This window comes from Vicugna pacos, chromosome 12 (genome assembly GCF_048564905.1).
Source record: "Vicugna pacos chromosome 12, VicPac4, whole genome shotgun sequence".
NCBI lineage: Eukaryota > Metazoa > Chordata > Mammalia > Artiodactyla > Camelidae > Vicugna > Vicugna pacos.
Genome location: NC_132998.1, coordinates 13937986 through 13951525, shown reverse-complemented (window position 1 = coordinate 13951525; position 13540 = coordinate 13937986). Strand labels below are relative to the sequence as shown.

At 54.0% G+C, this 13540-nt stretch overlaps 1 protein-coding gene across 1 annotated transcript in view; it reads right to left on the bottom strand.

Annotated features, from left to right (window-relative positions):
* COL2A1 (collagen type II alpha 1 chain) overlaps positions 1–12299 on the bottom strand; it is a 30803-nt gene extending 18504 nt beyond the window's left edge. Inside the window, exons 1-16 of the mRNA XM_006202900.4 lie at positions 12215–12299; positions 7850–8056; positions 6310–6326; positions 6068–6100; positions 5938–5970; positions 5781–5834; positions 5518–5619; positions 4450–4527; positions 3775–3819; positions 3617–3670; positions 3154–3207; positions 2335–2388; positions 1898–1951; positions 1717–1770; positions 1391–1435; positions 852–905 (exon numbers count right to left, since the gene is read on the bottom strand). Of these exons, the coding sequence (XP_006202962.2) occupies positions 852–905; positions 1391–1435; positions 1717–1770; positions 1898–1951; positions 2335–2388; positions 3154–3207; positions 3617–3670; positions 3775–3819; positions 4450–4527; positions 5518–5619; positions 5781–5834; positions 5938–5970; positions 6068–6100; positions 6310–6326; positions 7850–8056; positions 12215–12299 (1023 nt within the window). The remainder of the gene's footprint in view (positions 1–851; positions 906–1390; positions 1436–1716; positions 1771–1897; positions 1952–2334; positions 2389–3153; positions 3208–3616; positions 3671–3774; positions 3820–4449; positions 4528–5517; positions 5620–5780; positions 5835–5937; positions 5971–6067; positions 6101–6309; positions 6327–7849; positions 8057–12214) is intronic.
* Between the last annotated feature and the right edge of the window lie 1241 nt (positions 12300–13540).

The window sequence follows — 13540 nt, the reverse complement described above, 5'->3', positions numbered from 1 at the left end:
TTTACTTTGGCCGGCCCTGCCGGGACCCACGAGGAGGGGCCACAGAGCTTGGGTGGTTGGGGTGTGAAATCAGCAGAGAGCGTAATCTCTCTTAAACGCAGCTTTCATCGCATCACTCGCCTGACCAGGCGCCCACGGGGCTCTCTATTGCTAAGGGATCAGAGCTAAACCCCTGCACCCTCCATCGCTGCAAATCCTCCTGCTCTTAGCTTCCCCCACTAACAAGAGGCCACCAGAGTCTGAGGCTGCAAAGCGTTGTTTGCCTTAAGCTATTTAACCTTTCTGTGCCTTAGTTTCTTCTTCCCTAAAATGGGGAGAACAATAGAATCTACCTCACAGGATTTGAGGGAAAATTGGATGAGTCAAAGCACCTCGGGTATTAAACAGAGGAAGTGCCCGTGAAGTGGTGGCCACCGGGGTATCACCAGCAGTGTGGCAATGTCAAGTCCGTGAGTTGATGCTAAACTGTTATACTTTTCCAGGGCATAATCTGAGCAACCAGAAAGAACAAAAAGGGGCACAGTACTGTAGCCAGTTGAAGTCTGTCCATAAATTCAAATGGGATTGACTGGGGAGTGGGTGGAGCTGCGGGGATTAGCAGAATAATTCAGACTAGTTAAGGAGACTCCTGCCCTCACCAGTGAGCCCTCCCACCACCCACCCGCCATCCTTCAACTGTGCAGACGCAGCCTGGGAACCTGTGACTCAGCGTGAATCTCCACGGGGCGATGCTACTCTCTCCAGCCTGCAGGGTTGTGCTGAGGGTCAAGTGAAATAAACCTAAAGGCAAGTGCCTTGTAAACTCTAAAGTGCTGGGCAAATGGTGGCTCTGGGTTTTGTCAATTACTCACCGCAGCGCCAGCAGGGCCAGTCCGTCCTCTCTCACCAGGAAGGCCGCGGGGACCCTGGAACACACACCAGGACAGCACAAGCATGAGTTGACTCACTGACACTCTGTGGCATCACTTAACCTGCAGGCCCTCCCGGGACACCGGAGGGGAGGGAGCACGCTGTGCCCAGGAGGCGAAGCTCTGGGTGCCCCTGATCCCCTTCCTGACGCAACCTCCTGCTGTGTAGTGGGAGCTTTGTTACAAGTACATCTTGTTTCTTTCAATGAATGAGCTCCTCAAAATGTTAAAAATAAACAGAATTTTTTAAAAATTGAAGCACACCTTAAGTTTGTTAAGCTCTTTGGAGGAAATGTTGGTGAAACCTTGAACAAATCATCTATTTGATAGTTTGCTCTTTGCTCATAATTGGATCAAATCTACAGAATTGAATATCTACTTTGCATAAAGGGAGCAGTGGCATTTACAACAGAGCCATCTACCAGGCTTTAGAGGGTGTCTGAGGAGCGTCTGGAGGCCCCAGGGGTGTTGCTCATACTCACCATTGGGCCTGGAGAACCATTCTCTCCTGGGGAACCACTCTCACCCTGGAAAAAAAGATGCACAGGGTCAGTGACTGGGACCCCATTGCCAGCCCCCAGATAACTCCCAGGGAAGAAGCCAAAAGCTCTGGGTTTCAGCTAGCACTGACACTCCCAAACTTTAGTTCTGTGAAGGAGAGAGCTCCCCAGACCTACTGTTTGTCCATTAGGATGTAGGGTTGGTTGTTCCCAACCCAAGCTGTTTGGACGTCCTAACTACTCTAAGCAAGCTCACTAGCACCTCCTTGTCATCCGCCCCCCATCCCCGTGTGCTTCTTGGTTCTTACCTTTACACCTGGAGCACCAGCTTCTCCCTTAGCACCATCTAGACCTGGGTAACCCTATGGGACAAGAGAAGACATTCAATCACGCTTCTGGGGAAGCCGAATAGGGAGATTCATGTCCCCAAAAGCTTTTCTCTCACTTGAGCAATCCCTTCCTTCCAGCACCCTCACCTACGATACTTACTCGGTGACCTTTGACACCAGGAAGGCCTGGGGTTCCTGGGAAGCCGCGAGCACCCTATAATCCAAAGAGGAGATGTTCAGAACTGGGTAAAGGCTGCCCCAGGATGCTCAAGAGCCTTCAGACCCAGCTCCCCAGGCCGCCAGGGAGCAGTGGAAGCTCAGCACTGGGACCGTCTCTCAGGCAGTCCCAGAATCCCCCTCACTGTGCCTCACCCCATCTTGTGCAAAGTGGGTATAAACTGCCAGCCTTCGGGGCCCACATTAGGATCAGAGACGTGGTCATCAGCATGAAAGCATGAGGCACATAAGAACTGTTGGAATTTCATTTTAGGAGTGAGCCAATGGGACTGGAGGAGTTGGGTGGGCGGCCACTGCCTTGGCTGCAAGGAGGGGGGTCTATGGGAACGAGGCTTGAGGCTGGGCAAGGTGGGGTTTTACCTGAGGGCCAGGAGGGCCTCTCTCACCGGCTTTTCCAGGCTTTCCAGCTTCACCCTAAAGGGAGACAGACAGACCTCAGCTTCCTCAGAAGACACGTTAGCACAGATGGCACAGTCCGGAGCGGTGCCTCCCCTCCTGGCCCGCATGCCGCTGCCCAGGGGATCCCTCATCTCCCCCACCTCCTTCAGATCCCAGACGCCCCTGCAGGCCTTTCCTGGGTCACCACATATTCTCTCAGACAGCAGCCTGTGGCCTGGGCAAGCTCCTCCGTCCCCAAGGTCCCCAGCCTCCCCTAGCAGGTGTCCTCTCCCCTCTCAGGCCCTGCTGACCAGCCTAGCGCTCCCTAACCTCAAGAGACTCACCAACTAATGCGGTCCCCAAGAAAAGCCCGGGGGCTGCCTCTTGTCTCTTCCCTTCCTTGGCATCCCTTGCAGACATCCTGCCTCAGGCCGAGCTTCTCCCAACTCATTTGCAATTAAGATAATGTCAGGCTGTTGAGCATTTCTTTGTTTTTCCTTCTCTACATCTTTCCCCTGTGTTTTCCCTTTCCCATCTCTCATTTCTCAATTTCTCTTCCTGGAGCTAATGGTAATTTAATTAGTTCCCTTCCGCTGGGTCCAAAGCAGTCCCCAGGGCACTTGCAAGCTGAGTTGCCAGTGGAAATGTAGCAGCAAGTCTCCCTCCACCAGCTCTGCCCCTCTGCACGCTCCCACCCTGGGCCAAGCCAAGCGGAGTCTGCAGCCCCACCCAGGCCAGCAACCCCTTTCCAGGCCCCTTCAAGTGAGGTGACCACTCGTTTGACTACTCAAGTGTACTCACATCATCACCAGGCTTTCCAGGGGGCCCAGGAGGACCACGGGGACCCATGGGACCCTACAAACAAAATCAGAGAGTTTAAGAGATGGTTGGAGGGGGAACACACCACATCAGTGGGCAAAACTTTGAAATTGTAATTTTTGGAAGCTAGTTCCCTTGTAAGGAAAAAAAGATGGAAGAACCCACGTCGCATCTGAGCAGAGGCACAGAGCATATCATAGTGGGACACAGCGGACGAGGGGTGACCCAGAAACAGGACTGACACAACAGAGTTCCGGGTGGTCCCTGCCACATCTGGTTCTCTGTCAGAGTTCCCCCAGAGCTCAGAGGGGAAATGCGGGTGTCCTTTGGGCCCTCCATTGTGGGAAAGCACTGGGCAGAGCCCAGGAGGTGACAGGACCGGGGTCTGAGTGGTACATCATTGGAGGCTCCCCCGGAGGAGGGCAGGGCCCGTGCCGGTACTCACAGACACGCCAGGTTCCCCAGGTTCACCAGGGTTGCCTTGAAATCCTTGAGGTCCCTAAAATGTAAGGTGATGACACCAGGTTGATCCCACAAACTAACATCAGAGAACGTGAAAGCATCTGCATCTCCAGTTTCCGAGAGGAGAGACCCAGTACTTACGGGAGCACCAGCAGGGCCTGGAGGTCCGCGAGGTCCCATGGGGCCCTGCATTGGAACAGAACACAAGGAGATTTACTGGAAAGGCTTCGCCCACGGCCTCCAGGGAGCCACCTCCTCCCAGCCAACAGCCCAGACAAAGGACAAGGAGTTACTCTGTGGGCAGGGGGCCTGCAGTGGCTGCTCCCTCTCGTTTCCCCCTCCCCACACAACAACCTATTTTTATTTATAGGTACCATTTGGACAGAGTAGCTGGCCTTGCTTTCTCCTGGACAGCAGCCATGTTTACTAAAGTCTGAGTTTCATTTAGCATGTGCCAAGTCGGAGCTGCAGGACTGAGATTTCCTGCTGGAAGTCTTGTGGATGCTGGAGAACAGTGGCTGCTGTCTGCATTCTTCAGTTCTCATTCCAAGAGCAACACGACTGGCCTTCTAACAGACCAGCCTATATACCTCTCTCCATCCTCATTCTTCTCAGTCACTCCAGCACATCATTAAAACTGGCATCCATTGCCATTAAAGGTCAAATACTTTGGGCTAGCTAAACGGGGGGTTACGTAACTGACGGGGAAGAGCTGCTCTTAGCAATTATCTGTAAAGTGAGGTTGTCAGAGTCCCTGGCTTTGCTACGGGCCACCTCCTGCCATTTCAGCTGCAAAGAATTGGCATCTTTTCTTACCATTGGTCCCTGCATTACTCCCATCTGGGCACCACCAGCCTTCTCATCAAATCCTCCAGCCATTTGGGCAGCAAAGTTCTGCAAATACACCCAACAACATTAAAAGCTTGAGAGGCCCTGTGTTTTTCCTACTTGGCTAGGTAAGCTACATCTGGAGAGAAAAAAATTCTATTTAGATGAACTCCAATTGTCTGGAGACTAAACCAGCATTGATCAGAATTACGAATGATCCCTGGAAAATAGTTTTGGAAATGTGTTATTAGATGACAGCACCATAATAATTTCCCTGGGAGATGAAGTATCATTTGGAAGAGTATCAGTTACTTACACTTCATTTTGCAGTTTTTTTTTAATTCTAAAATATTAAATATGTTATTTAACATAAATTGAGAAATATAACTAAAAATATCACTTTTAAAGTTTTTTTTTTCCTTTTCCAAGATTTTAATGCCCAGCAAAAGACTAAAATCAACAGACTTGAAATATTTTAGCAGGGGATGTAGCGGGCATCTATGAGGCCTTCAAGTTGAAAAATTTTAAACATAACAAACATCAAAATGGCAAACCTGTAAAAACCGGGCAATAACATAATTTGTTGATTGGTTTGATTCCAAAAATGACTCAAGCCACACACCTTCAATCAGTGGGGCTCTTTCATGAGAATAAATAGTTGCTTGGAATGTACTTGGCAAAGACGAGGATTAAATGTCTTCCAAGGACAGTGGTCACTCTCCTTCCAGGGAACTACAAGTGCCCAGTCATCCTCTCCTCCAGCCCCCCACCCACTCCCAAGAATCAGCCACACAGCACAGATGCCAGGAAGTCAGGTAACTGAAGACTTTCTTTGCAGAAGCCAGTGAGCCAGAGAAGTCATCCCTTAGTTTCACAGTCTCATGCTTACTATGTGATTCCACTAAATTATAGGCCTGGGGGAGAAGCCCATGGACAAGCTGTGTACACACTGCTGGCGGCCCTGGGAGCCAGCCAGGTGAGGTGAGTGCAAGTAGCAATTTAGAAGCCATTCTTCCGGAGGGACAGCCTGAAGGAAGGGGACATAAGGATACTTACTCCACCAAGGCCAGGGGGGCCAGGGGGGCCAGGAGGACCGGGGGGGCCAGGATTTCCAGGAGTCCCAGGCTCTCCATCTCTGCCACGAGGTCCAGGAGCACCCTTGGCAGAAAGAGAAAAAGGCCCCAGTGTGAAGTGGTGTTTATACAAGAACTATCTGTCCACAGGCTGCCCTTAAGGAGGTGGTCAGGCATTTTGGGGGCAGGGGGCTTAGAGAACCTGGGGAGTCCACAAGGGTCAGGCAGCATTGTTTCTCTACTCACTTTTTCACCTTTGTCACCACGATCACCTCGGGGTCCTTGTTCACCTGCAGGTCCCTGAAAATGAAGAAAGTGTTGAGATGACAGCAAGACCGGGGGCCTGCAGATCTGTATCAGATCTCAAGGAAGGCATGGAGGAAGGGAGTTCTCCTTTTCTTACCTGAGGCCCTGGAGGTCCTTTAGGTCCTACAATCTGTGAGAGAGAGAGAGATCCACAGGATGGCAAGTTAGAGGGGACCACAAGGAAATGACCCAGTGAGAGCAGGAGATGCAACATAATTTGTACTTACATCCTTGATGTCTCCAGGTTCTCCTTTCTGTCCCTGAAACACAAAACAAGTTTGTCAGAATTGAGCCAAGCAAGCCCTCCAAGCCCCGATCACAAAACCCTGCCCAGTAGCCCATGCCTTGGGGAGCCCTCTGAAACAGATATGTGCTGGTGTCTAAGAACCACAGGCTGAATAAGCATAGCATTGCTTCCGGAAAAGGAAATGTAAAGGTGGAAGAAAAAGCAAACAACAAAAATCCTCACCTTTGGTCCTGGTTGCCCTGCAAATGGGAAAAAAATAGAGAAGGAAAATGTAAGATTCGTGAGGAGGATGAGTACAACTTCTCGTCATTCCAACACTCTTTAAGGGGTCAAACAGAGAAAGCGGCACAACCAGAGAAGGAGGCGACTTCCTGTTACTCCCATGAACCCCTCTGTTGGGATGCTAAGGGCACTGGGGTCCTGGAGTTGCTGAGGTCCCGTGAGGAACAGAGATGACCCAGATTTTGTTATTCAGAAAGGAGTCAGCATGCAAAATAATGGAGCGGGGGCCATACAAAGAGAAAATGATGAACTGGAGATCTAATCAGCCACAAGAAAGAAAGCACCCGAAACTGAGAAACTGCGAGAGTCAGTCTCTTCTCTTCCTGTAGCCCAAGCACCGCCCCACCACCACCCCAGAAGAAGAGTTAGGTAGTTAGAAAGGTCTTACATTCAAGCTGGGTCTCCGTGAAGCAAGCACCAAACAAACAAACAAACAAACAAACAAAAAAACCAGCAGAGCAGAGGAGTTACAGAGGGCATTGCAGCCAATGCCATCCCAAATCAATAACCCCTTCCCCCTTTGTAGCAGCAAAATTGAAAAGGCAATCAACACTTCACTCCCATAGGCCCCCTCAGAAATGATCTGGGAATCTGGACATAAAAGCAGCTTCCCCAAATAGCTTTCCAGGGTGAGTGAAGTGTTAAGGAAAGGCAACTGCTCGCTTCATTTTCCACTGTCTTCTCTGCTTGAGCAGGAAGGGAACAGTGAGGGCCATCCTAGAGGCCTAGACACGTGTTCCCACACCTCCTCCAGGGAGACAGGGCATGTGTTCGAGTGCAGGCGAGGGGTCTGCTGTGCGCCCGCACCTCTACCAGCCCTGTGTCTAGCTGGGAGTTAATAGCAACCCATCAATGCGTAGGCACGCGGGGCTCTATTCCAGACCCATCCCCATCTTTGCCGCCAGAACTCCCAGAACCCAGCTCCTCCTTCTCCCCGTAACTTGCTTCCTGATTGGCAGTCAATTCCAACAGAGGCAAAAACAAAAGGAAACTGCCCCCAATATTCCACTTTCCAAAACAGGGCCTGCGCTCTCTGTCTCCCCGCCGGCCAGCAGAGCTTTCTCCACACTGAAGACCGTGTATTCGGAGGCCTTGGACAGAGAAGACCAGGCATGGGTAATAGAGGGAGAATTCATCTGCGGTTCGGCCGGAAGGAACATCGAGTCTCCACTGTGGTGCTTAGTAATTTGCACAGGTGATTCCAGAGAGGCTACATGTGTGGAATCACATCTGTCCTCCACATCTGGGGAGCATATATTCTGGAGGTGTTAGGTGAGGAAGGACCCCTCTAGCGTGTCGGGCTCACTCAGTTTCAACCTGCGAGCGAGAAGCGGCCTTTCCTTCCAGCCTCAGCTGCTGCTGGGGTCCCACAGATAACCAGCCCCTCTGCTTCTCAGAGAGGCCCAGCATCTGTGGCAGGGCATTTGCTGCCCCCGCAAGTAATTTATTTATGTGGAACAGGAAATAAATAAATTACGACCACTGGCAGTGGGGAGGTCAGTTGAGCAGATGGGGCAGCACTCTCCGAAGGGGGTCTCGGGGCTGAGGCAGTCTTTCATGTCTTCACAGATTATGTCGTCGCAGAGGACAGTCCCAGTGTCACAGACACAGATCCGGCAGGGCTCGGGCTTCCACACATCCTTATCATTATACCTCTGCCCGTCCTGCACACAGCTGCCAGCCTTCTCTGCACCAGGGGTGGGGCAGGGGAAGCAGAGAGCCAAGGGAAGGAGGGGGTGAGGAGCCAGAAGAGAAAAAGAGAAAGAGGTTGTAGTCAACTTGACATAATTCAAATGCTGAAGAATGCGGGCTCAGGCCACCCGAACAAAGAGAACTTGAACATTATTTTCCTAAGACATCATTCATTCTTCCATGTAGTCGAAGAGTATTTACCGTGCACCCTGCACTCCACTGTCTATTCACCAGTGAAAATCCTGACCCAGCAGTGAAGGTGAGGGCAGCAGACTGTGCTGTGTGCTCTTCGTGCACCTAGTGCAGGGGAGACCTGATGATGTTGGGGTCAGGGGCAAGCTGACTGGGAGCAGAAGGGCATGAGCCTCTGAATGGGGCCTTGGGGACTGTAGAGGAGAGGGAAATGGAGAGATGCCCCGCCTCCCAGCACAAGAACAGAGACCTTCTTTTTTCTGCCTTCCTCTAGGAATTATGGAATTTGCTAAATACAACTGACAGCTAAAATTCAGAAGGCATGTAGAAAATTCTGCCCACAAAAATTAGACTCTATAAAGAACCAAGCTCCAAAAGTGCACACATGCGGGTGAGGGGTGTGTGAAAGGAGGAGCTGTTAGAATTAGGATCTTGTCCCATTCTTTAAAGAATATTAGGATTAGGACCAATTTGGGGAGGGGGGCAGGCCCAGCCAAACATTACACGCCTTATCAGCAGTGCTAATAAAAGGCCCTGGGAGACAAGCAGGGCCAAAGAATCCCTCCTGGCTGCGGGTGCTGACCTCCGGGTGTAGCCCTCTCTGGAGAGACCCTGCTTCTGTCTGAAGACAACAGCCCAATTTGAGGAGAGGGCACTGCGGGGACCGGGGCTTTGAATGCCTGGTCTGGGCTAAGATTAGCCAGCCCAGGCCCGGCCTCCTCCAAGAATGCAGCCCAAGAAGGGCAGGGACTGGTCCCTCTCCACAAGCGCCGTGCCGTCTGGAATTCTCCCTGCAGACGAAACCTGTGCTGACAAGAGCGCTCCGTAGAGCGCCAAGCGCCGCAGAGCCCACACCACGTGCTAGGGAGCGCCCGGTGCTGTTTTTCTCATCAAAATCCCCAAAGCATTGGAGGATGCAGGGGATGAATAATAGGAAAAGGCCACAAACCAGGTGGGCGGAGAAAGGAATGGGCCTGCCCCCTGCTCTTTAAGGTGACTCTGAAAGATAAACCTTTCTTTTTTCTTTTCCACTAGAAAAAAATCCACTCAGCCTTTAGGAAAGATAATCAAGGGGTAGGGGGGTCGGAGGGTACACACAGAAGCTGCTCGGACACACCCACCGCCAAAAAAGCTGGAGCTGTAGAAAGCCAGAGGTGGGGAAGGAGGAGAGGTTATTGGTCTCCCGTCCGGACTAAGGAAGAACCCACCCTCACCCAAAAGGGGCCGGGGGGAAGAGAAGAAAGTGCCAAGAGAGGGGGGTGCACCCCGAATGCGGATCGAATTTCCCTCGGAAGGGAGGCCCTGGGATGCGCGGGCGCAGGGGCGGGGCCGGCTGAGCTGGGTGTGAGAGCCGTTTGGGTGACTCTTTGTGCCTGCGGCTCTGGACACAGCTCGCCCGCAGACACTGGGAGGGTGAAAAGTGGGATTAAATGACTGCCCCAGAAGGGAGCCAGCACCGTAACCGGATCCTCTAGGTGTGGACAGAGGAGCCCAGCACCACCATAATTGCTGTTCGAAACGGTGGCCGATAGCATCCCGGCGCGCCTGATCGGGTTCCCCTCATTACCGCAGCGCGGTATAACTGATTCTTTGTAGCAGACCAATTAAAAAGTCACCTCTTTCGGAGAACTGTTTTGCTTCCCCGGCTTTGCGCAGGGCTGGAGCCCGGGAGGTGGCTGCGGGCGGGCACAGGGGGGCATTGTGGGAGAGGGGGTCGGGGAGTCCGGGGGAACCCACCGGACCTCTCCTCTCATGAATGGGGCTTTTCTCGAGCGCACACAGAGCCCGATTCACAGGTCTCCGCAAGGAACCAGTTTAAATAAATACGGGCAGCGTTTCAGCCCCATCTGGAAGCCATCGCTGCCAATCTCCCAACGCAAACAAGCCTCACAAAGGAGGATTGAGGTCTCTCCCCTGAGCCGAGAGGCACTTTCGGAGGAGAGGGCTGTGAAATGCAGATGTGGGTCAAAGCCGCCGCCGCCGCCAGTAAGTTTCTCAAAGTCGTGGAAAGATGGGGAGGAGGGGCGTGCCCGGGCTCTAGGTTTCTGACATTCCTGACGTCCACGCAGACGACTACGTCTTTCTCCACGTCACATCTTTGGGTCCGCTGACCCAGAGGAGGGGGTTACGGAGCTGGGATGCGCCAGAGCGCAAAATCAGCCGCTCCAGTGCACTCCCCCTGGGGAGGAGGAGGAGCGACTGGAAGAACTGGGCCCAAGAAACTGTGGAATTCACTCCCTCCCAGGAAAGTTGAGGCGCTCAGAGTGCTTTGTCACTTCAGTGAGCTCCTCTATTACCAGATGGAGAATTTGGGAATTATTTTAGAGTCACCTAGCTAATTCCACTGTACACTAAGGCAGACATCAGCCAAGAAAACAGCTTTGTGAGTGTACATGCAAATTTAGGACAAATACATAGCCAGCCCTAGCCAGGGCCACTTAATAGACACACTGTATTCCAACAAGTGCCGGCGAACGCGCTTCTAACTTAACTCATCATCAGACTCACCCCCCGCCCCTGGCCACCCCCCCACCCCTGCCAAAATCACAAGCCCGGGGCTCCTTGCGGCTGTGCCTCCGGCTCCAGTCCTGCCCAGGTCAGCCACTCTAGTGAACGGAAAGTCCTTCTGGGCCCGCAGGCTTCCAAACTGTCTCTGGAGATAGCCTGGTGGCAGGCGAGACGGCACAGAGCCTCGTCGGCAGAGGAACTCTGATTCCCATATCCCCCCTCAAAAAAAAAAAAGTTCCCCTGCGATTGATTTACAATCTGTAACATACAAAGACAGGGCTGGAATCCCAGCAGTCGGAAACGTGCCCAAACACGTGGAAAAAAGAGAAGAAAAAAAGAAAAACTTTTCTACCTAATACACTTTCCAGGCTTCATTTGTCCTAAATATAATCCCAGACAGTAGGACTACCAAAGGAGGCGATGGAAAGGTACAGTTCGAATCGCCTTTGCACCAGACTGTAAAATTGCCATCTCTAACTATATTCGGTTGAAATTTGTTATAACAATCGACCAACTGTGTCCGCCTCCTCTGCTACACACACACACACACACACACACACACACACACACACCCCTTGCAGAGCCTGGCTGGGTTAGTTCCAGAAACTTTTAGAAAAGTAATTCATTGTAGTACCTTGAGGGGGGTGGTTAGAGGGGAAGACGGCAGGGAGGGGGCGCTATTTGGCGGGGAGGGGGAGCTGTTTTCCAAGGCGTTTGAAAAGCAGGGTCTAGTTGGAATGTTATCGCCTTTCAGATGGCCTCTCCTACGGGAAGTTTATGTACCCCTTAGAGGCAGAGGGAAAGCCGAGATTCGAAGAGGGCCTGCACCTTGCCAGCCGTTAGGGGAGGGAACCTTCCTTCGAGAGGCGCTGATGTCTCAGAGCGTCTCTCCAAAGCCTTTCTTTGTGGCCTTGGATTTCAGTTTGCCAGTTTCAGAGCATCTCCTTTGTCTAACTCCCCTTTGAACCCCCAGACACCAACTCCTGGACATGACTGCGAAGTCAGTCCCGTGGCGTTTGCTCTCTCCTTCGCTCGTTCTCTTTCTCTCCTACTTCTCGTAAGACTGATGGGCCACAACCTGTTGTGCTGAATTCTGAGTGCTTTGGAGAGAAGAGTTGTGGCGTGTGCGCCTAATTATCAAAGCTGGTGGAAAAGAGCGCGCTTAAATCCGTGCGCAAATCTCCGACCCAACAACTTAAATATTCCTGAGCAACGTAGGGACCTGCAAATGCCTCCAACCGCCACCCGCACGGAGGACTCTGGGACAGAGCCCCTGACTTTCGGAACTCCGCTCGGTGAGCTTCTGCGCATCCTGCGCCCACCTCTCGGCGCGCCTTGACCCCGGGAGCTGTTCTAACCTGGACCCGCAGATTCCAGGCGGGAGGGGGCCAGGGAAGAGGATGCGAAGGGACTGCGCAGAAGGGTGGCAGGCGGGAGCGGGTGGGCAACTTACGGACATCCTGGCCATGACACCGAAGGACAGCGGCGACGAGCAGCGTCAGCAGCACCAGCGTCTGGGGAGCCCCGAGGCGGATCATGGCTCACCGCGGGGCCTGGCGGAGCCGGGCCCGGGCGGAGCGCAGCGAGGCGGCAGGAGCACGGCGTGGGTCCGGGTCTCTACCGCGCCCTCATGCAGGAGGCCCTTGGAGCAGGAGGAGGAGGCAGGAGACCCGGCAGCCCAGCAGCGCTCTGCGTCTTCTCGCCGCGGAGGAGTCCGTTATATGCGCCCGGCCCCTCTCGAGGCTGGCGAACTCGCCCAAACCGCGGGCCGCCCCTGGCCCCCCGCGGGGTTGTAACCTGAGACCCCGCCCCCGGAGCCCGCCTGGGCCCAGCCAGAGCCCGCACCTGCCCAGGCGAGACCCCCCCTCTCCGCTAGCCCTGCTTCCCGCCCCCCACCCCTAGTGTGCCGAGTGGCCTGATCAGGCGGGGCGCAGAGACGGCCCCTGTTCTCCCCCCACCCGGGGCTGCGGCGTTGCCCTCTCCGACCACAGGCGGGAAGGGGGGCCTCCGGCCCCTCCCCTCGGAGTTCTGCCCGGATTGGAGGGGCGGGGGGTGTTTGCAGAGGCTCAGGCCGCGAGCCCTAGACCGTGGACGGAAAAGACTCGGGAGGGAGGAAGGGAAGCGGTAGAAAGGAGCAGCGAGGGAGGGAGAGAGGGGCACTGCGTTGGGACCATGGGCCGGGGGCGAGGGGAAGGGCGCAGGGAGAGCCCACGAAGTATCTGGAGTCCTAAGTCCTGGAGAATGGCCGGCAGAGCCAAATTTGGCGGGTCGTCCTGACCTATCTTCTAGCCCCTTCGTGGAGCACCTGGTCTCTGGGCTCCCACCTGGAGGTTCAGAACGACAGCCCCCCTAGCCCTTCCCCCATTCAGCTATGCGATGAATGAGCCTCCTCTGGAACCTCAGCAGACGTTGACCGGAGCCAAGCGCCAGGAAAGGGGCCGGTGTGTTAGAGCACAGAGGGAGACCTGTGTGAAGGTGCGGGGGGCGGGGCAGGCCCAGGGCAGGGGGCTCGAGGAGACACAGAGGACGACGGAAGGAGGGGAGACTGAACCGTGCACACTGCCCAGGTGGGGGACTGTCTAGGTCCAGGCTCAGACCTGGTGTCTGCTCTTCCTGGCCGGGGTCCGGGAGTCGCCGGGGGGAGTGGGCGCTGTCGGCCGGGTTGAGCCGTTCTGGCCAGGGACGGTCGGCCACTGCTGCAGCCCTGGCCAAGGAGGGAGGAGGCCGCTCCAGCTGGACGGAGTTCTGTGAGCCCGGGGAGAAGCCAGAACTTCCTAGT